At 60.0% G+C, this 20,208-nt stretch overlaps 1 protein-coding gene across 2 annotated transcripts; it reads right to left on the minus strand.

Moving 5' to 3' along the window:
* Positions 1-3,025: 3,025 nt before the first annotated feature.
* KIAA1755 (KIAA1755 ortholog) lies at positions 3,026-16,096 on the minus strand. 2 transcript variants are annotated; one of them, XM_038159358.1, is made up of 15 exons: positions 15,923-16,096; positions 13,053-13,250; positions 11,653-12,576; positions 11,289-11,409; positions 11,027-11,191; positions 10,364-10,487; positions 9,923-10,049; positions 9,226-9,312; positions 9,025-9,141; positions 8,603-8,701; positions 8,214-8,362; positions 7,163-7,301; positions 6,771-6,893; positions 6,005-6,196; positions 3,026-5,925 (listed from the first exon to the last, which is right to left on the minus strand). In XM_038159358.1, exons 1-15 carry the CDS (start codon positions 15,923-15,925, stop codon positions 4,939-4,941), a joined length of 3,555 nt encoding a protein of 1,184 aa, XP_038015286.1. In that variant the 5' UTR covers positions 15,926-16,096; the 3' UTR covers positions 3,026-4,938. The 2 variants fall into 2 exon arrangements, with proteins under 2 accessions (XP_038015286.1, XP_038015285.1); XM_038159357.1 differs by having other exon boundaries at positions 11,289-12,576.
* Positions 16,097-20,208: the final 4,112 nt, after the last annotated feature.

Here is a 20,208-nt window from a genome sequence, read left to right on the forward strand (position 1 = left end):
AAGACGCAGCAACCACCCCTCTCACACCCCTGATCTGCGAGCATGGGAAAGTGCTTCCCAAGGCTGGGATCAAAGTCCTGTGGCGGCTCCATAGGCGGCGGGCAGAGCCGGGGGGCTCGGCGGCAGCCGCAGCCAAGGGTCCCTAAGGGCATGCAGGCTGGGGCTGGTGATGGCACCACGCTTGCTTTGGGGCTCTGCCTGCCACTGGCAGCCCTGGCGCTGAGCAAGACGGTCTCGGTGCAGCGCGGGGCTCCCGGGGCGGGGGGGCTCAGAGCCGGCATGAAGCGGGGCTTGTTCCCAGCTGTGCCCGGCCAAGCACTGCAGCCTGTCCTTTGGGAGGAGAAGTGGCTTTTTAAGGGAAGGCAGGTTGTTCTTCCACCTGCCCCCTAGGCAGGCGCGGTGTGCTCCGGTGAGGCAGCCGCGGGGCAGATCCGGCCCGTGGAGCTGAGGCGTCCCCGGGCAGGGGCAGGGATGTGGATGTGCGGTGGTGCCAGACGCAGCCCGGGGCTCTGGCTGCCGGCTCACGGCACGGGCTGAGCCAGAGGCTGTTCCCGAAAAATGTGGAGACTGAACCAGCACGGCCTGGAGGGATCGGCCAGCAGCTGACAGCCAGCTTCTCTGGGGAGTCCTGGTGCAAGGCACCCCCTCCCGCTCCTGGGAGGGGGGGGTGGGGGGGGGCTCAGGAGGGATTAATTGTGTAACTGTCTTCGTTTTTAGGTGGAGTCTCTATTTTTATTTAAAAGAAAAAACCTCTCAAAAGTGTCCGGGTTTATTTGGTCTGCAAGCACGGTGGGGGCAGGAGAGCTGGGGGCTTCCCTGGCAGGGTCCCAAGCAAGCCCACGGGAGGTGGGTCCTGTGTTGGACAGCAGCAATGCATGCAGGGCAGTGGATTCTCCAGCTGTGCCAAACCTGTCCTTGCTGGTGGCCCCAGGACGGCCACAAGGCCAGTCCCACTGTGGCAGGGTCCCACAGCCCTCGAGAGCGGGCTGCAGTGCTGCAGGATGGGCTCACGTCCACTGCCAGGACAGTCATGAGCCAAACACAACGTTTTGCAAAGTGATCTGGCCGTACCTGGTGCAAACTGAATTCCAGCCTCTGGCTGTCATTTCCCAGCAGTTTGTTGGAACCCCCCCAGTCCTCCCTCCCCAGGGCGCCTGTTCCCCCAGGGCACCGCTCCCCGGTAATCCCTCTCCACCTTCATAGCTTGCAGGCTCCAACGGGTCTGCAGGGGGAAACAAGAAGGGTCTGTGCTCCCCAGATGGTGCCTGGAGTGTTTGTGCTCCTCTGTGAGTTCACATATCCAGATCAAATGCCTGAAGCTGGGTGGTTCCCCCAGGGCTAACACATGAGCTGTGTGTCCTCCATGCCTGTGTCCCCCATGCAGGTCACCTGTGTCCTGTCATCATCTTCCCAAGGTGGCTGTCTGCAGGGCCCCTGAGCAAGCACTGGCAAAAGCATTTTCCATCCATCCCTCGGAATGCAGCACAGCTGGGATTTTGGAATGCAGCTGGGTTGGCCTTTCCCTGGCCAGCTCAGATCAGATTGAGTTATGTCCAGCCCTTGGAGCTCTACCCTTTGGCGTTACCCCTCACCCTTCCTGTTTTCCTCTGGTATCACTGGTTTCTTTGGTTTTCCATTTCTTATGGCTATCCTGCAGCTCCCCGGAGCACCAGCTCAGTGACAGGCAAGACCTCTGTTTGCTCTGCCACAGCAGGCACTTGGAGACAATGAAGCTTCTCTGGGACACCTGTGCTTGCAGCCACGTCCCAAAGCCAGGACTGAGCTTGTCCTGGCTTGGGTGTCCTTGTCCCACCGCTCAGCTCCCTCTTGAACCCAGAGCTGCCTCTGTTTACCTGCTGAAACCAGACCCACTGCCCTGGCTGTCACCCAGGAGAACAAATCCAGGCAAGACAGTTCCCACCGTGGCACGGAACAAGCCCCCAGCTTGTGCTTCTGAACTCCGTGGCTCTTTGTTGCTGAACCGCAGTCCAGGGGCTGCCAGGACAGGAATGGGCCTGTGGTGGCTCTGCTGGCACCAGAACGGCTGGGGGGGCCCATGTGAGTGGCTCTGAATTTTCCCACATGCTATTGTCACTGCGTCTCTGCCTTGTCACCCATTTCCCCACTTCCTCCTTGACTGGGACAGGGCACAGCTGTGGCAGTGGCTGGGAGTGTGGGAACCCCAGTGCCTCTTGCTCTTCCCCTTCCGTTTTTCCTCTTTGCTCTGTCTTGTCACAATTGAACCCAGTGACCCTGCAGCCCCTGCAGTTTGTAGGGCAGAGCTCGATGGGAATCTGGTGGTGAGGAGGAGAAGGAGGAGGAAGAAGAGTGCCGTGGCTGTCTCTGGTGCCAGCCCCTGTACTGTCTGCTCTGCTGGGGCAGGGCTCAGGAGCCACAGGGGGAATGGCTGAGCCAGGAGCTGCCATGGGGAAGAGAAGGTCATTCCCTGGGGCTGGGATCTGTGCCTGATCCATGGGCCCTCCTCTTCTCTGAGCTGGTTTTGTCGTCTGCTGCATCCAACATTTTGGACCTTTTTTCCTTTGGATAAAAGTCTTTCCTGGGGCTTTGTGGGAGCTTCCCTCCCATTTTGGAGGGTGCTCTGCACCCTGGCACTGCCAGACCCTGACCAGCCCACACTGCTGGATCCCTGCCAGCCCCTGACAAATGATTTTGCCATTTCACAAGGGAAAGGAGACATTGATTAACTCCTGTACTTGCCTTTCTGGAAAGGTTATGGCTTAATTGGTCAAACTTGGGAGTCATAAATAATGTGCTGAAGGATCAGCAGAGATAAGAAAATTTTTGCCAGAATGTTGCAAAACACTTTTTGGTAGGAGGGAAGGAGGGATCTGGGTATGCCCATCCAGCTGTGGGGGCTGACAGCTCTTGAGTGCACAGGACCCTTCCAGGGAAACGATTCACCCTCCAGTCACAGGCCGGAAATTCCTCTTTTTGTTATCAGTTAACTCAGGATTTGCAAAATATCCTTTTTTAAAATTTTACTTATGGAAAAAGAAAACAACAGGAAAGTCATTGTTTGCTTTATTCAGAAGAATCATAATTCCATCTGGTTTGAAAAATGACTCTCCCTCTCGCTGGAAAGTGCTATTTCTGCAACCTAAAAGCTGTAATGGAGGGGATACAGCAGATCAGCTCTCAACAGAGTGGAAAACTGAGCAAGGGAACTGTCAGGCTTGGCTTGGAATGATGCTGGAGGGAGGAAAGATTTTTGGCTCTGGCAGTGAGCTGGGTCCATCCAGGTGGGCCCGGCTTGCACTGGCCACAGGGGCACACTCAGCTGTAGGGCATGGGGATGGGACACAGGGACATATCAGGGAGAGGTAGAAATGTCCTGGCTTGGTGACCTTGGTGCCACTCAGGACGTGGCATTATTGGAGAATGGAACGAACTCTAGGCTCACACAGGACAGGCTGTGCAGATGTGTCCAGGTTCTCTAGGACAACTTTCAGACCAAAAGGAATGGGATGGACTCAGCGACCAGGATTTCAGTGGAGCAGGGACAGAATGGTCAGTAGAAGAATCCGTGATGAGCTGGGGAAGATGGAGTCTAAAAAAATTGTCGGGAGAAGTAAGGAGCAGACAATTGGGTAGGACCAGGAGTGGTGACAGGCAGAGGTCCTGAGACAGGGCAGGGCCGGGGTCGGTCCCGTTGGTGTTCAGTAATGACCCAGACAGGAGGAGCGTGGCCCCGCGGGGGGCAGCGGGGGCCGTGAGGAGCTCAGCGGGGCTTGGCTTCGGGATCTGGCAAAAACAAGGCTGAGGGGGGTATGAGTGACGCTCAGCCAGACTGGGATGGGCGAGTGCCCTTTGCCGAGGCTCAGCATCCCGCAGGGTGCGAGCCATGACCGTGCTGGGCTGGGAGGAGGAGTGTGTTTTTCTGGAACGGCCTCCAGGGCAGAGATCGCTTCTCCTCTGATGTCTCTTGATTAGCTCATGCTGTGGCTGCCCAGGGGGGCGGCCGGCCAGTGCCTGGCCCCGCCAGTCGGGGTCCCGCCTGCCATCATCCCCTCCCGGATGCCCGAACAGGCCGAGCCTGCGGGGACAGGGTCTCTGGGGACCGCGGGCTGCTTTGGACCGGGATCGGCAGGGTCGCACCCCCACCCAAACGGGTCCCAAAGGCTCCAGGACAGCGCGTTCCCAAAACAGAGTGGGGAGGCTGGGCAGGATGACACCACTCTGCTCATGTACTGGGAGGGACAACAGGAGACTGAGGCACTTAACCCTTACAAAAGGGTCCTTTGAGCAGGGCCAAGGTGCTGGCAGCAAGCAGGAGAGCCAGGCTGTGCCCACGTAGGGGGCACGGGGCCATTCTTGACTATGCTGGGGTGGTAGGAGCAGCTGGAACTTGGGTGTGAACCCCAGGAGCTGGCTCTCAGTAGGACACAACTTCTCACTCTCCTCCATGAGGACCATCCAGGTGTTTCTCTTCAGGTTTATTAATGTTAATGGAGTTAGTCCCGTGTTAATGAGCACACACAAACCCAGGGCCCACTGCTGGGGCTCAGCCAGGGCTGCAGCAGCAGCACAGGGATGGTAAAATCATCCAGTGGAGCAGGGAGCACAGTGAGTGACAGGAACATCTCACAGGTCTGCACTCCCCTGAGATGCTCCAAGCACAGCTTTCAATGTGGGAACCCTCCCCACTGCCTGAGACAAGGCTGGCACTGGTAGGGATAAAGGCACTTTATGGGAGGATTGCTACACATCTGGTAGATTGTGAATGAATCCTGTGAGCTGGTGATGGAATTACTGCTGATCCATGGCAGGCAGAACACTAAGAACAGGGAACCAAACAGTCTGGGACTGAGGGTGGGGTGAGAAGTTCCAGCATCCCACCTCTGAGCATGGGAAGTCTCATCCAGTCTGTGATCGAGACTCATGCAGCTGGACAGAAACAGCCCCAGCTGGAGGAACTGGTTACTTGGCATTTGCTTTAGCTGAACTTTCAGTGTGGTGGTTCTCCAGGTAAATGATCTGGTGGGCCTTTTCAGATGGGCAGGGTGGTCTGGGACTCTGGAGGTCCCTGGGCAAAGCCAGGCTTGCTGCTGGGACTTCTTCCGTGGAGTTCTGTGAATCTGAGTCTTCAGAGGAGAAACTGCTCTGGCTGGAAATCTGGAAGTACTGGGCAGCTTCTGCCCGTGGCCCCGCTGGTGCACCAGCTGTGCTGGGATCTGAGGCAGTCCCATGGGGCACAGCAGTAGGACATGGTGGGTCAGCACCTGGGAAGCGTGTCCAGGGAGGCAGGGTCAAGGGACGCCTCCGACGGGGCTGGTTGCGCTCCTGGGTGAGGTGTCCTGTCACTCCCAGGCCTGCTTTGCTCTTGGGTTTGGGATGGGGGGTGTCAGCTGGGATGTGGCAGTGAGAGCTGTGGGCACCCTGAGGTCCCAGCCGGCAGTGGGGCTGCAGAGAGCTCTGCTCCACACCCAGCGTGGAGCCAGGACTGCTGCTGGGCTGGGACTGTCCTGGCCCCTGGGGCTGTCCTGGCCCCTCAGTGCTGGTCTCTGGCTGCTCTGCCAACCCCCTGCCCCCCAGCACTGCTGGCTCAGGGCAGGGGGCTGCTCTGCACACTGGGACTTCCATGTGAGGAGCTGCAGACCCCGGGCTGGGGGGGCTGGAGGAGTCTCCCTGCCCGTCAGCTTGTGCTCCCCAGGCCTCCTGCAGTTCTGCCAGCATCTCCTCCAGGATCTGCCGGGTCTCCTGGTACCTGTGCTGTGCCTCTGTCCAGGCTGCCAATCCTTGGCTGCTCTGCATCCTGCGCACCTGAGCTTTCATCTCCTTCAGCTTCTCCAGGGCAAACTCCACCGAGAGCTTCTGGAAGGATCTCTGCAGGCACCGCAGGGCCTGGCCCTCCCCACGCTGTGCCCGGGCCGAGCACTGCCGGCAGTCCAGCTTCAGCCCTGCCACCTGCAAAAGAGGTGACACTGGCTGCTTTCGTGGCCACCAGCAGCACCATGTCCTGCAGGGGGAGATGCCCTGCACCCACCTTGTTGGAGAACCGCACGAGCTCCTGCAGCAGCTCCCGTTCTGCCTGCCGCCGCTCCAGCTGCTGGGAGAAGCTCATCAGCTTTGTCTGGAAAAGGGCTGCAGATGCTTGGAGGGCATCTGCCTCAGGGAACGTCGAGTCTCGGACCTCAGCTGCCTCCTGGCACAGGGTCAGGCCATGCTGGTATCGAGCCTGCAGGGACAGGAGGAAGGAACAGCTCCACACTTGGGAATGGTGCTGACCTGGGATACGCACACTGCAGGTAGCCCTTGACATCACCATTAGCCCATCCATCACCAGAGATGGATGGGAAACACTTCTGGGCAAGTGAGAACAAGCAAAGCAATGGGATTCTCCAAATCCCTGCTCTGCCCTGGCCTGGTTCAAAATGCACCCCATGCACCTCCTGTCCCGAGTGGGGTCACCATGCCTCACCCTCCCTGCAGCGCGTGTGACTAAAGGGCCTACACATCCAGGGGAACCAGAAGATCCTCATCACAATGTTATTTGTTGTCTGATGGATGCCCAGGCTTTGTAGGAAAAAGGATGGAGTACAGCAGGGGTTGGGGACAGCAGCCCCAGCCCAGCACACATCAAGGAACAGCACAGCCACCCCCACACAGGAGCAGGACTGCCCAGAGTCCCCCACAATGCTGAGCTTGACAACTGTAGTGTGACTCAACAGCTCGGGGACACCCAGTTCTGCCCAGAAGCCTCTTTCCAAACCCAGGGGATGTCTGTTACAGAAAAGCCCCTCCAGACATACTGTGGCCTGGGTGAGGAACTCCTTGAAGTGCTCGGCAGAGCCCTGGCAGCTCTCGGGACTCCAATCCTCGGTGCCCATCTCCTGCAGCCGAGCTGCTGCCTCCCCATCCAGCCAGGAGCCCAGCTGTGAGAGAGCAGAACAGGGGTCAGGAGGTTCAGGCCAGGGCAGCAGCAGCATGTCCACAGCACCTCCCCTTCCTGCCCCGGCCCGGCATCCCAGCCCAGCTCAGTCACACACAGTCACCCATAATGAAAATCAAAGCTCAGGCAATCCGGCCATTCTCCAGGCTTCTAGCATCATCAGAAATAAAGGAAATGTGGCCAAAACACTCAACCATGGAACACCACAGAGGGCAACTTCAACTTGTGGCACCCCAGGGACACCCAGCTCACCTTGCCAAACTCAGTCTCAAGCTCCCGGACCTTGCGGAGGAACTCCAGGCGCTCCAGGCAGCTGTTGGACTGGGACACGAGGTTGTGAAGTTCTTCCTCCAGCTGACTATACAGCCCCTCAGCCAACTCCATACCGGTCCTGGGGGGTGGGAGGAGAGGGGCCATCAGTGCCAGGGGCTGCCAGGTGAGCTCACAGATGCACAAAGTGGAAGGGAGCAGGTCTCTTGCTCAGCTCCCGACCCAAGCCTTGCAGGCACCTGGACATCTTCCCAACTCATGGAGCAAATGGATAGCAGGGACCGCGGGACGGGAAAGCCCCGTCTATCAGTGCAGCCCAGCCCCACTGAGAGAAGGGAGCAGCAGGGAGCAGTGGCTTAGCGCTGCCTCAGTGCATGACTGCGGGGCAGCGTGGCATGGCTGGAGCAGTGCGGTATCAGCAGATGGGTGCAGCATTCCCGGCCGACAGCGACATCGCCGGGTGAGCACGGAACGGCCCGGTTACAGCACGGCTGGAGGAGTAACAGCATGGCCAGATTACGGCACCACTGGATGAGTATGGCACGTCCAGGTGGGGGTGACATTACTGGATGACTACAGCATGGCCAGAGGAGCTGTGCATGGCCAGATTGTGACATCACTGGATGAGTGTGGCACGGCCAGACAAGTGTGCATCACCGGACGATCACGGCATGGCCAGAGGAGCACAGCACAGCCCAGCTGGCTGGGCGCGGCATGGCCGGGACGTGGCCCCATCTAGTGGCTTTTCCCGAGCCCAGCCCAAGGCACTGCTGCCGGCACTGCAGAGCAGTGACAGATCTGGCCGGGCCCGGGGCAGGAGACCCTCTCAGGGATCTGGCACCAGCGACGATAAGGGGACCCCTACAATGGGCTGTTTCAGACATGTGGTCCATGCTTCCAGAGCAGGACTGATCATGGCAGTAGCTTGGGCTCATGGGGACCGGGCTGTCCATGGGGAGGTGGCTCTGTCAGCCAGCAGGAGCAGGGGTCTCTGGCTTTGGCACCTCCTGACAGTGGAACTGCCCCGTCCTACCTGATGTGCTCGGAGGCGCAGAGGCGGGCGGCCTCCCTGCGCAGCCTGGCCAGCAGGAACCCCCCCTCGCGCTGCACCCGCACCAGCTGAGGGTCACTCAGCACCTTCTGCATCAGCTGCTGGTGCCTCCTGATGCCTGCAGCTGCATCCTGTGCAGGAAGGGAGGGTCAGACAAGTGTCTTACCTGGGGCCTCACCTGAGGTCTCAGCCAGCACAGGATGGGTACCCCAGGCAGGAGCAGAGGGGACATGCTCCCCATGGCCAGGAGCAGCCAGTCTGGGGACAGTTATGCCAAGTTTTGGGGAACTGGAGGGAAATGTTGCTGTGGCTGCACTGCAGATGGGCCCTTTGGGAATGTCCCCAGCCTGTGGTGCTTCCACCCCTGTTACCTGTGTCCCAGCCAGTGCGTCGGTGTTCCGCAGCTCCTGGATGCAGCGCTGCAGCAGCTCCGATGCCTGCCTGAGGCTGGCTGTGAAGGGCTGCAGCTTCTGTGGGGGACACACACCGTGGGTCAGTGGGGGCAGTCTGCCCATGAGGAGGAGGAGGAGGAGTACCAGGACAGAGCAGGAAATACTGTGAGGCACTGGGTTAAAGCTGATGAGGAAGGGAGTGAGGAGGTGGATGGGCAGCTGCAGGCAGGAGCAGGTAGGAAGGAGCTTGACCCTCCTGTGCTCAGAGCTCTCTTGTTCATTCCCCTCTCCCAGCCCTTCCTGTTGCTTTTCCAGGCATGTGTGTGGGACACATAAGAAGCAGTGGGGACAGAGGGACACGGGGGAGGTGAGGCAATGGCTCATGGCGTGGTAACAGACACCTGGAAGAATTGAACCCACTCGCCGTGGCAGTAGGGGAAGGCACCGTCCAGCTCTGGGGGCAGCTGGGAGCTGTCGATGTGGCGGCCCAGAGCCTTCAGCGATGTCAGGGTCTCCACCTGCAGGGCACAGGGCTTGTAAGGCTGTCTGGAGCAGGAAATAACCCCCTATTGCACCAGCTCAGGGGACAGGGACAGGCTCACCTGCACCCCAGCCAGCTTCTCACGGTGGGAGACCAGCTCCTTCTCGGCCAGAAGCAGCATGCTGTGAATGCAGCCTGGAGACACACTCTGTGGGAGGCAGGGGAGAATCACCAGGGCAAACCCCACACAAAGCCCTCCGGTCACCCACGGCAGTGTGGGACCTTCCTGGGTCAGCTGAGGCTGGTGAGCTCATTGCAAAAGAAAAGCCTCCCACTCTCACTGGTGTGGGAGATGGAAACACGGCCCTCAGGCCATGACCTTGTCCCAGCCACCTTGCCTCCCTGGCAAAGGACCATGGGAAGAGCCTCATGAGTGAACCCCTTCTCTGACACCAGTGACACTTCTCCACGTGAGGAACATCAGGGCCAACATGGGTTTTATCGGGCATACAAGGGCAAAAGGTGCTGTGGTGGGGGGGACCCCATAGCCCCTGGACAGCACAGGGCACTCCTGTGGCACTACCTGGGCACTGGCACAAGGACTCTGCCGCAATAGTGGATTGTCACTTTGGAGTGCATTTCCTGATGAATTCACATATTAGGATGCTGATGGCAGGGCTCAGAAGGCACCTTTGAGGATCGCATGGAGAGCGGGCACAGGGAAGGCCCTGAGGGACCCCCAAAGGGTGGCAGCACTCCCTCCCAGACAGGGACACCCCTGGCATGCCTATGGCACAGGCACACAGAGCCTGGCATACCTGGACGGAACGGAGGGCTGAGAATAGGACGGGAGCGGGCGGCTTCTTCCTGGCATCCACCACAACTGTCAGCCCAACATCCTTGGCATCCTTGGCTTCTCGCCTCTCACCATTCTTCACTTCTTGCCTAGCGAGGGGAAACACAGCAGGAGTGGGGGTCCTTCCCTGAGGCAGGACCCTCTCAAAGCCCCCTCCCACATTGTGCACTCCCAGGCAGGCAGGAACTCGGCCACAGGCAGTGGCCTCATCCCTGTGGGATGTCCCTGCCAAGGGCTCAGAGCACGTGCCTCTGGCAGGGACATGGTCCAGGCACCTCGGGGATGTGCCCAAACCAGAGTTTGGATAGCCAGTGTGGGATGCTGGGAATCCATCCCAACTTAGCCTGGGAGCCCTGAGCCAGGCAGCAGCTGGGGGTCACTGGCAGGTCCTGCTGGCTCTTACCTGGGGAGGGAGCAGAGGCAGAGGATGAGCCTTGCCAGCTCGGCAGCTGAGCACCACGCAGCCCGCCAGGCACTGCCACTGGTGGTCACCAGGAGGAGAGCCCTGCCCAGCCTGTCCGAGCTCCCTGTGGAGAAAGGGCGAGTGACTCCTCTGGCAGCCACCTGCCAGACCTGAGCACCCCACAAGGGGCTGGGGTAACCATCAGTGCTGCCCCAGCTCAGCCTGCCATGGTGCAGCCCCTCAGGCCCTTTGGGAGGGGGAGAGCCAGCCCAGGGATGCTCTTGGCATGAATGTCTGGAATTCCAGAGCTGCTGGGGACGTTTTTCCTGAGAAGAAGATGGGTTTTGTTACTGCTTGGTGGTTCTTGGGAAAAAGAAGGAGCCAAATGTTTAGTGTTTGGCAGCTAAAGCTGAACAGCTTCACTGGAGAGGAATGGTGTGGGAGGGCTTGGGGCGGCTGGGACTGGGGCAGCTGCTCTTCACAGGCTGCCTGCATTTATGTTTTTAATGTTATTGCCCAGCTGAAAAAAATTTTTCCGCTTGGAGTATTTCTGGCCTTCAGCAAAGCCCTGAAACCTTCCTCCAAAACACTCTCTGCAGCAGCCTGTGTTTCCATCCAGAGGCCCCTCCCTCCCATTCCCCAGGCTCATGGTGCCAGCAGTACCTGGCAGGCAGATGATGCCCGAGCGCAGCAGCCCAGCGTGCAGGTCCTGCCAGGCTGGAGGCTCCCGACCCGCAGTGCCAGTGCTGGGCACAGAGGGACCATTCTTGCAGCTGGAACTTTCCAGAGACCGTTCCTCTACAGGAGCAGCAGTGGCTGCATTCGTACCTGTGCACAGGGATAGAGGAGAGGGAAGCTGGTGACACTCAAAGAAGCAAAGCCCCAGCAGAGCCTGGTCAGGTGCCACAGCCCCACAGGATGGTACCTTTCCCTGCTGCCCTGGCTCTGCCCATCCTGGGCGAGTAGATGGCTGACATCTTCTTCCAGGCCCCCTCGTGCTGGCTGCTGACTCTTTCATCCTCGGGGGCTGCCCCGAGCCGCGTGCCCTTCAGGAAGGAGAACTTGTGGCCGGAACCTGGGGGGAGCCGGGGGCTGCCCCGCTGCACCAGCCCCCCTCGCCCCGGCACCCCAGGAGTCGCTCGGCGGGACTGGCGGGTGAGGAGCATGGGGCTGCCAGCCCCCTTCCTGTGCTGTGCGGGGGTCTCACGGGGGGTGGCAGGGGGCAGCTCGGAGCCAGGGCTGTCCGGCTCCTCCAGGATGGCTGCCATCAGCCCAGAGCCGAAGCTCACCGGGTTCTGCAGCGCGGCCATGTAGGAGTCACGCTGGCGGCACTTTGGGCCATGTGGCCCTGGCTCCTGGCTTATCTTCCTCCCCAGGCCCGGGCTGCAGGGACTCTCCTCTGAGCTCAGTGCTTCCCCACAGGGCCAGGCGTCTGCTCCTGATCCCCCATTTGCCCAGGGGAGCATGTCCTCAGCCCCAGCCCTTATTCTCCCTGGAGGGCAGGTCAGCAACAGGGATCTGGTCAGGACATCCAAGTCCTCCTGGGATTGCTCCAGCAGGTCCACATACTCCCCCTCCAGGTTCTGGCTGATGATTTCACTGAGGCTGGGCACAGCCAGCGTGGCCGGCTTCTTTCGCAGACCTGCCTGCTCCACCTTGATCAGTCCCGGGTATCGTCCCTGGCTTGACTTCCGAGAGGTGGCCTTGCAGCCTGGGATGGTGCCCGCAGTGTTGCCGTAGGGCGTGGGGACATTTGCTGTGCCATGGGGCACAGGTGTGTCGGATGCAGTCTCAGGAGCAGGTCCATGCCAGGCACCAGCAGGCACACCGTCAGCTCCAGCCCTGGGCTTGTCGGTGAACTCAGGCGTGGCAATCCGGCTCCACGGCATTGGGGTGACACCGTTCTCGGTGGCCACCAGGCAGGTGTGCAGGGGAGCTCCGGCCCAGCTGCTGTTCACCTCCTCCAGCCACGCGTTGGTGAAGAGCAGAGCGTGGGTGGCCTCGGGGACAGGTGTCTCCTCCACGGAGCGCAGGTCCAGGGAGAGGTGCTTGATGGTGACACGCGCTGTGTGCTCCTCACAGGGCTCTGCTTGCAGGTAGAAGTCCCCGGGGCGCAGCAGGAGGGGGTTGAGCGGCGCGAGGTGCACAACCACCTTCTCGTGCAGACATAAGGGCCAGCCTTCGTGGAGAAAGATGCGATTAAAGTAGGGAGCCTGGGAAGGAGGAAGAACACAGCGCATGAGAGAGCCCTGCCAGCTCTGTGCCTCCCAGCCACCCCCACACGCTCTTGCTGCCCGGCCCTGTGCTTCCCATGATGAGGATGAAAGAGCCTGGTGACCCAGTGCACGTCCCGGAGCCAAGCCTCTGCAGCACAGCCCTGCAAGCCCACCCTGAGCCATGGCTATTCCCACAGTGTGGAGTCCACCCGTGTGCTCACAGAGGGAAAACCCCAGCTTAAACCTTTGTAGGACCAAGACAAGATGACCCCGAGTCCCCTCGCTCTTATTGCAGGGACCACATATCTGGGTGTGCCACGGTCCCCTCTGCGGGGAGCAGATGGAACAATGAGCGGATGTGCAGGGAGGGAGCCCACAGGGCAGTGTGCCCACGCAGGCAGGACTCCTTCGGGCACAGTCCCCGTGTCTGTGACCGGCTCATGGGGGCAGCGCTGTGGGGCACGGGGGCTTACACAGGCCGCCTGCCGCAGGCGCTCGAAGAGCCGCTTGGCGGGGATGAGGAACTGGAGCAGGCAGCAGAGCCCGTCCCCCTGGTAGCTGGTCTCCAGCAGCCGAAACACCTGGCTCAGGACGGTGGGAGCCGTGGCTTCGAAGGGCGGGTAGAGGGCCTGGAGAGCGCTTTGCACCGCCGCATCCAGCGACCCGGCATCCTGCGGGAGAGAGGCAAGTGTCGCTGGTGGGAGCGTGGCCCCGCAGCGGGGACACCGTCCCGCCCGACCCGGTGTCTCTGCCCACCATCCCACGCCGTACTGCGCCGCTGTCGGGGCCCTGGGACCCCCACACTGGCAACGCTGCTGAGATCAGGGGCTCCAAACCCTCCTGGGCTGGAATCGGGAGGAGCCGGGAGTGCGGCACAGCGAGCACGGCGCAGGCGGGGCGGGTCCGGTTCCCAGCGCCGGGCTGTGGGTGAGGAGCCTGGGATAAACCCCAGGCAGCAGCCGCCTCGCTCGGCCGCCAGCCATGCGGAGGCGGGGGAGCCGCAGCAGCCGAGGGGTTAAGAGGAGTCAGACCAGACAGATCGTGGGGCTGTGCCGGGCTCCGCAGCTCGCTGCAGGAATGCAGCAGATGGGAGGAAGGACAAACATCTGAAGATGGATAGGGTGTTTTGGTCCAGACTCATTGCTGAATTCGCCAAACTCAAAATTATTCCTGTGTTTTCTGAGAAGTGTTCTGCTGCGTTGCATCCCCCTGCACTGCCCCAGAACAGGGTGAGGACACTGGGGCTGTGCCACCTGTGGGCCAGCAGCTCCCAGTTCATTCTCTCAGTGCTGCAGGAGCTGGCCGCTCTGTGGCACAGTTTGTAGATGGAGAGAAGCCATCCCACGGCTCCCGTGATGCCTGGGCTGTGCTCCAGGCAGCACAGGGACGAGTCTGGCACACCTGTCAAGGGGACCCCATCAGCGAGTGGGGAAGAGAAGCATCCTCCAAGCAGCCAGGTCCTGCTCCCATCAGAGCACCCAGGAAGTCTGGTGGGATTAGCTCAAGGTGAGCATTACTTTCAGGCAGCTAATCCCTGGTCCAGAAGCCCATACAGAGACAAAGGGGCCACGGTTAATTCAGCTTAATTAATTTTAACGCGCTTTAGCTAAAGCCCTTTGCAGTCATGCTTTGGTTTATTCTTCATGACTTTTTTTCCATGTCTCGGCACAGGAATCTCCTGCTCCTGCACCTGACAGGAGAAGCCAGAGAGCTGGGCGGAAGAGGAGGCAAGCCAGTCCCTTCTCAGGGCCCTGATCTGCCCCTGTGTTTCCTGTCCAGGCTTTCTGCCCTTGGACCTTTCTCCTCCAGCTTTGTCTTATTGTGTACAGTTCCTAGAATGGACTGGAGACCTTTCTCTGGAAAACCCCTGATGAAGGGCAAAGTCCAGCACCCCATTCCATGTTGCTCCAGTGGGGCCCTGGTGCAGTCACCTGGTCCCCAGTGCTGAGCCCAGCTGGGTGCCCACCACCTCCATGCCCAGCACTGCCTAGCTGGACTTTGTCCCCGTCCCAACACCGAGGCGAGGAGCCACAACAGCACAGGAGGATCCATCCAGCTCTGAATGCTGCCATGAGAGATGAGCCAGAACTGCCTGCCTTGCCTCCAACAGTCTTTTAAATCCTCCTTCATGGGTGGTGACTCCACCACTGCCTGGGCAGCCTGTGCCAGGGCTTGACAAGTCATTCAGTGAAGAAATTTTTCTCTAGTATCCAGTCTAACCCTCCCTTGGCACCACTTGAGGCTGTTTCCTGTTGTCCTATCACCCAGGACTTCATCCAGTGGCAGGGACTGTGTGAGCCAGTGTCAGGAGGGAACCAGGGACTGATGGAGGCACCAGACACAGCCTGAGTTGTGCTGGGGAATATTTTGGCCTGGAATGACTGACTAAAAATGTTTTCATGGAGTCTCACAAAGCACTTCATCACTGGGGGAGGCTTTTTTGGGGTAACCATGGTGCAGCGGCTCTGAGTTCGTTGGCGAAGCCGCATCCGGGCCGGCCAGAAGCCCATAGGAATCCAAAAGCAGCCCCTCCACCCGCTGGGAGGGAGCTGGAACAAAGGCATTAGGGAGCATAAGGAGATTTACATTTGCAAAGCTATTTCCATTTTAATAAGCCAAAGTGCTGTTAAATAGAGATTGATATTTCTCCCCAAATACCCATATTTTTAAACTGGTTTACATCAACAAGACGGGCCGGGCTTTGGGGTTTTGGTGTGGTAAAGTGTTTAACCCGTGCCAGAAGCCACAGGGTGACTCAGCTCCAGCTCCTTTCTCCCCGCTGCTCAGGAAGGAGAGGTTTGAGCCTGGGACCAGTCCTGAATACCAATTGCTCTGCCTCTCCGCAGCCCTTGCTGTCAGCAGCGTTGGCAGGGCCCGCTGGAAGCTCAGCCTGGCCCAGAGCGGGGCCGCGCTCAGCGAGCCCGGGGCAACGGCACGAGCGACCCAAGCGGGCTGCGAGCATCCCCGGCGCTGGCACGGCTCGCACAGCAGCTCCCAGCCGCTGCACGCCACCCCCCTCACAAACTTCGCAGGGAAGTTTAAGCATCGCAGGATGCAGCCCCGCGCACACCTGCCCAAGCGGCCGCGGCCACGTCCTCCTCCACACCCGATCCCCAACCTTGCACACCCAACCTCCACCTTCGCATCTGTCTCTGTCTTCCCACCCACCTCTGCCCCGACACCCACCTCCACACCCACTTCTGCCTTTGCACTTCCTTCCCCCTTCGCTCCCGACCTCCCTCTGCTGTCGCTCCCGCTGCCCACCCGGTGCCCACCCGGTGCCCGCGGGATCGGCAGCCACGGGGAGGGGCAGCGGCAGGGAGAGGGATGCCCCAGGAATTACCATGTTTCCCAGGAAGTGGCAGAGGGGCCGGGGCCCGCGGCACAGACCGTCCCGTCCCTCCTCCTCCTCGCCGGCTCTCCCCGGCCCGGGGCTCCCGGCCGGTCCCCGTTCCGCCGGCGGCTCTTCCCGGCGCCGGCGCCTCCGGAGCCGCGGGCGGGGGCGGGCAGCCCCGGCCCCCCCGGCCCCCTCCGCCCGCCGCGCCTTTTCTGGGGGAAAATAAGAAACTAAAAAAAAAAAAAAAAAAAAAAAAAAAAAAAGAAAAAGAAGGAAAAGAAAGACAAGGCGAAGAAAGCGGGAGCGGGGCGGGGCGGGGGAGGGGAGGGAGGGGGCTGGCGGGGGTGGCCCGGACAGAGCGGGGGGGCGGCGGGCCGCTTTCCTGTGCCCGCCGGCGGGAGTCCCCTGGAGGCTCCCGAGATGCGGCCCCCCGGGACAGTCCCCCTGCGTGTCCCCGCGGGCGGGGGGAGCGGCCCCCGGCGGGATGGGATGGGAGTGGAGTGGAGGGAGAAAGAGACCCCGAGCGGGTGCAGGAGGGGACTGTACCGGGGGTCCTCCCCCAGGCCCCCCCGGGCAGCTCCAGGCGAAGGGTCCTGGAACACACCGGGATCACGCAGAGCTGTATCTGCATGTGTGTGTATGTGTGCATGTGTGTACACATGTGTTCGTATACGTGTGCAGATGTGCTCACACAGGCGTTTGGTGCGGGGGTGCCCCTCTTTTCCAATCCACCCAGAGTCAGTGGTCTATGTCCTGGACAGATCCCGTGGCTCCCAGTTCCTGTTCCTGAGTTGCCCCAAAAGCGTAGCACAGGACAGTGAGTGCCTCTCTGGGGACTGAACTGTTCCAGGGATGGGAAGGACCTACCGAAGGGCAGGATCATGGATGGGATTCAGCAACCAGAACTGTGCAAAAACAACCAGCATAAGAGCCAAAGCCACAGATTTGTTCTCTCCTAAGTCAAAATGCCGCTTCACACAGTCCTGCCAATCCTAGGCACAGACACCTCTCCCAATCCCAGGCATGCTGGGCACAACTCTCCCTACCCCAGGTGCTGTGGGCACAGCATCCCCAGCTCTGCCAGCCCTGCACAACGTGCAGCACTCCCAGCCTCTCTGCGCCTTGCTCAGGCTGCAGTCATTTCCACTGTTGCATTCGTGGGAATGGGCTCAAGGCCGGGACTGGGGCTGGGAAAGCAGCAGGGCGGGTGGGACGGCCACAGCGTGGGCTGCAGGCTGCCGGGGCTGTCTCGCTAGTGAACATTTGTCCAGGGATCAGCGAGCGGCCAAAGGACACGCTGTGAAAACAAGCCGAGACGGGAGGAGGTGCAGCTGGGCTGCTGGCGTGTGGGAGGGAGGACGGCGCCAGTGAGGCCTTCGCTTTGCTTCCCATTTCCTTGGGAGCTGGTGAGAGCCTCTCGCTGCCCATGTGGATCACGAATGCTGGTCCTGCGGGTGGGCAGAGGCTTGGCCATGGGTACCAGGCTGGGGTGCCCAGCTGAGCCCACTGCAGGACTGGCCCTTGGCTCCAAGCCAGCATCCCCAGTGCCAGCTGGGACCAGCTGGGCAGCTCCCCATCCCCACCAGCAGCCAATTGCTCCTGTAATTGTGCTAGTTCACTTACCAGCTTCAAGTTTTTCATAGTTCCTCGGAGTGCAGGGGAAGGTGAACTCAAGGCTGTGACATTTTTTAATTGCATGGTCACCTCTGAAATGGACCCAAGGGCTGTGGCTCTTGCATCTCTTAATGGATAGCAGGGCCAGGAGAGGGCGTTGAGGGCAGGGAGGAGGGCAGCGTGACTGTGCCCTGGACCAGCACAACGGATCTATTCCTGTGTGGTACTGGTAAGCAGGAAGAGAGAGATGTGGAGCTGAGCCCAGAGAGACCTCACCACCCTGCACCCAGAGCAGCAGCTCCCCACCTGCACCTGGAGGTGTCTCTTGCCACCTGTGCTCAGCTGGGCCAACCTGCAGCTGCAACCAGCGGGTCCAGCTTTGCATCCCCACATCTCCCAAAGCAGTTCCCCATGCCCTCTGGCCAGCCTCAGACAGCAAGGCTGAGTCAGGGTGCTGGGCAGCAAGTCCAGCAAAAAGCAGAGCTTCTGGGGGCCACCCGGGTGCCCCTGGGGCCCCTCACCCCGTGAGCTCACCCTCCTCTGCTGCTCCTGTTCTCCATGTCCTGTTTGTCCCGAGCAGCTGCTGGGACAGGCTGCATGTGGCCTCTTGCCCTGCCCCTCTGCCGGCACAGAGCCACCATTCAGATCCCCCTAGGCTCTGCTCGAGGTCACCATTCTTGCATTTTTATTTTTATTTTTCTGCAAAATCAACCCCTTTGGTTCTCTGTGTCCCCTTTTGTCTCCCATGAGGCTCTCAGACTGTGTGACAAGCTGGCGTGCTGCGAGAGGAGCCCGCCTGTCTGGGGGAATGCAGCCCTTGGCAGGGGGAGACACACTGAGTGCTGGTCCCGAGGGTCCCCTGGGCTGTCACTGGGATGTCGGGGTGGAGGGAGGGTGAGAGTGCTGAGCCCAGCATCAGGGCTGGTCTCTGGGGCTGGCTGCCAGTGGGACCCTGGTGGCTCCTGCCCACATCCCCACATCCAGGGGCCATGCCCACATCTGCTGCTGGCTGTGCCCCGTGGGGCTCTGACTCTGTGAGCTCTGGGGCCTCTGGGTGTCCCCACTGTCTGTGTTGGGTGAAGTGGTCAGGGCTGGCGTCAGCAGCGACCCCACGCTGGCCCAGAGCCCTCCCAGCTCCAAGAACAGCTGAGGCTGGGTCATGCTGAGCCTGCAGCTGGGAAAACAACTGTGGAGGAGCTCCCACATGTTCCTCAGCTGTATTTTTAGTTGCTGCTGGGTCAGAGGCTGTCAGAGGTGTGCAGGTGACAGTGGACAGCATCAGACTTTGACACCACACAGGCGGTGCAGTGGGCAGGAGCCGCAGCTCCCCACACCTTGATGACAGGGTTTCTCCGAGCTCTGGTGAAGTCCCTGTTGGTCCAGGGACAACCACAGTTGCCACATGTCCTGACCACAGCCCACTTCTGTGGGTGACAATGAACTTGTTCTGGCTGGAAATGCATAAGAGAGGTTTTATTTTGGGCTGACAACTTCTCTTTCCAAGTTCTCTCCAAACGCAGGCAGGCTGCTCTCACTTTTTGTGCTGTGCCCACGGGTTTTCCCTGGTGCTTCCCCAGGCCACATACACCGGCCAGTGGAAGGCTGGAGAGCAGCAGCAGCAGTCCTGCCTCTGGCACTGGTACAAGCTGCCCGGGGAATTCCCGGGCTGGCAAGGGCACGGGGCAATACAGATGTGTCCGGATTTCCTTGCAGATGGCAGAAATGGCTGGTGTCCTTGCTCACAGCCACAACCCAGCTCCTGTCGTCCCTGAGTAGCCCCAGCACGTGGCTGCAGGGGGGCTTGAGCCATGGCATCATGAGAGAAATGTGGAAAGAGCTGGGACAGGATGGGGAACTGCCCACACGTGCTGAGGAGCCTGTGGGGCCAGAGGGACTCCTGAGCTGGGGAGCAGGGGGTGGGCTATGGACAGTGGAGAGAGGGGTGTTGACCTGCAGTCCTGGGCAAAGGACAGCAGCAGCACAGGACTCCTGCAAGTCCCTGTCCTCCTGGGCTCCTGGTTCCCATCTGACCATTCCCATTCCTTCTCCAGCAGCCTGGGGGAGCCAGCCTTTCCCCAGTGGAGCTGACCCCACACTCCCAGAACAGGCAAAGCAGCTCAGCAGGAGAAGCCTTTACCTGTCCAAAGGGTTGGGGCCAGCAGGGCAGGATTTCATGTGCCATTCCCTCTGTCACCACTTGCAGGAAGCATTACTGGGACCGGCACATATGTTGAGCTTTACATTTGTTTTGGCTGCTCCTGGCCAAACACAGCAGTGTTTGGTCAGAGTTCGGCTCTTTGAAGGCTTTTTTTTCTGTTCAACTTCAAAATTTGCTCAAAGCTGTGGGGAAGACTTCCTGGTTTTGCTTCCTCTCTATTCTATTCCTTATAAAATTTCATTTCTCCTTATGGAGAAGTTCTTGTTCCTCCATGCTCTTCCTGAACATCTTGAATGTTGTTTTCACACAGCCCTTCAGTGAGATGGGGTTGTCACCATGGCAGGTTTGGGAGCTCCTGCTCTGAACTGAGCAAGACTCAGCTAAGAGCTGATGATGGGTGACAGGGAGGGTCACGATGCCAAGGCGGCTGTGAGCGGGGATTTGGCCTTTTGCCTTTCTCCTCTGTTCTTGCATGTTTCTTTCCGGCAAAAGGAGCTCTGGGCAAAAGGAGCTCTGCCCA

Source organism: Motacilla alba, chromosome 20 (assembly GCF_015832195.1).
Source record: "Motacilla alba alba isolate MOTALB_02 chromosome 20, Motacilla_alba_V1.0_pri, whole genome shotgun sequence".
Classification (NCBI taxonomy): Eukaryota; Metazoa; Chordata; class Aves; order Passeriformes; family Motacillidae; genus Motacilla; species Motacilla alba.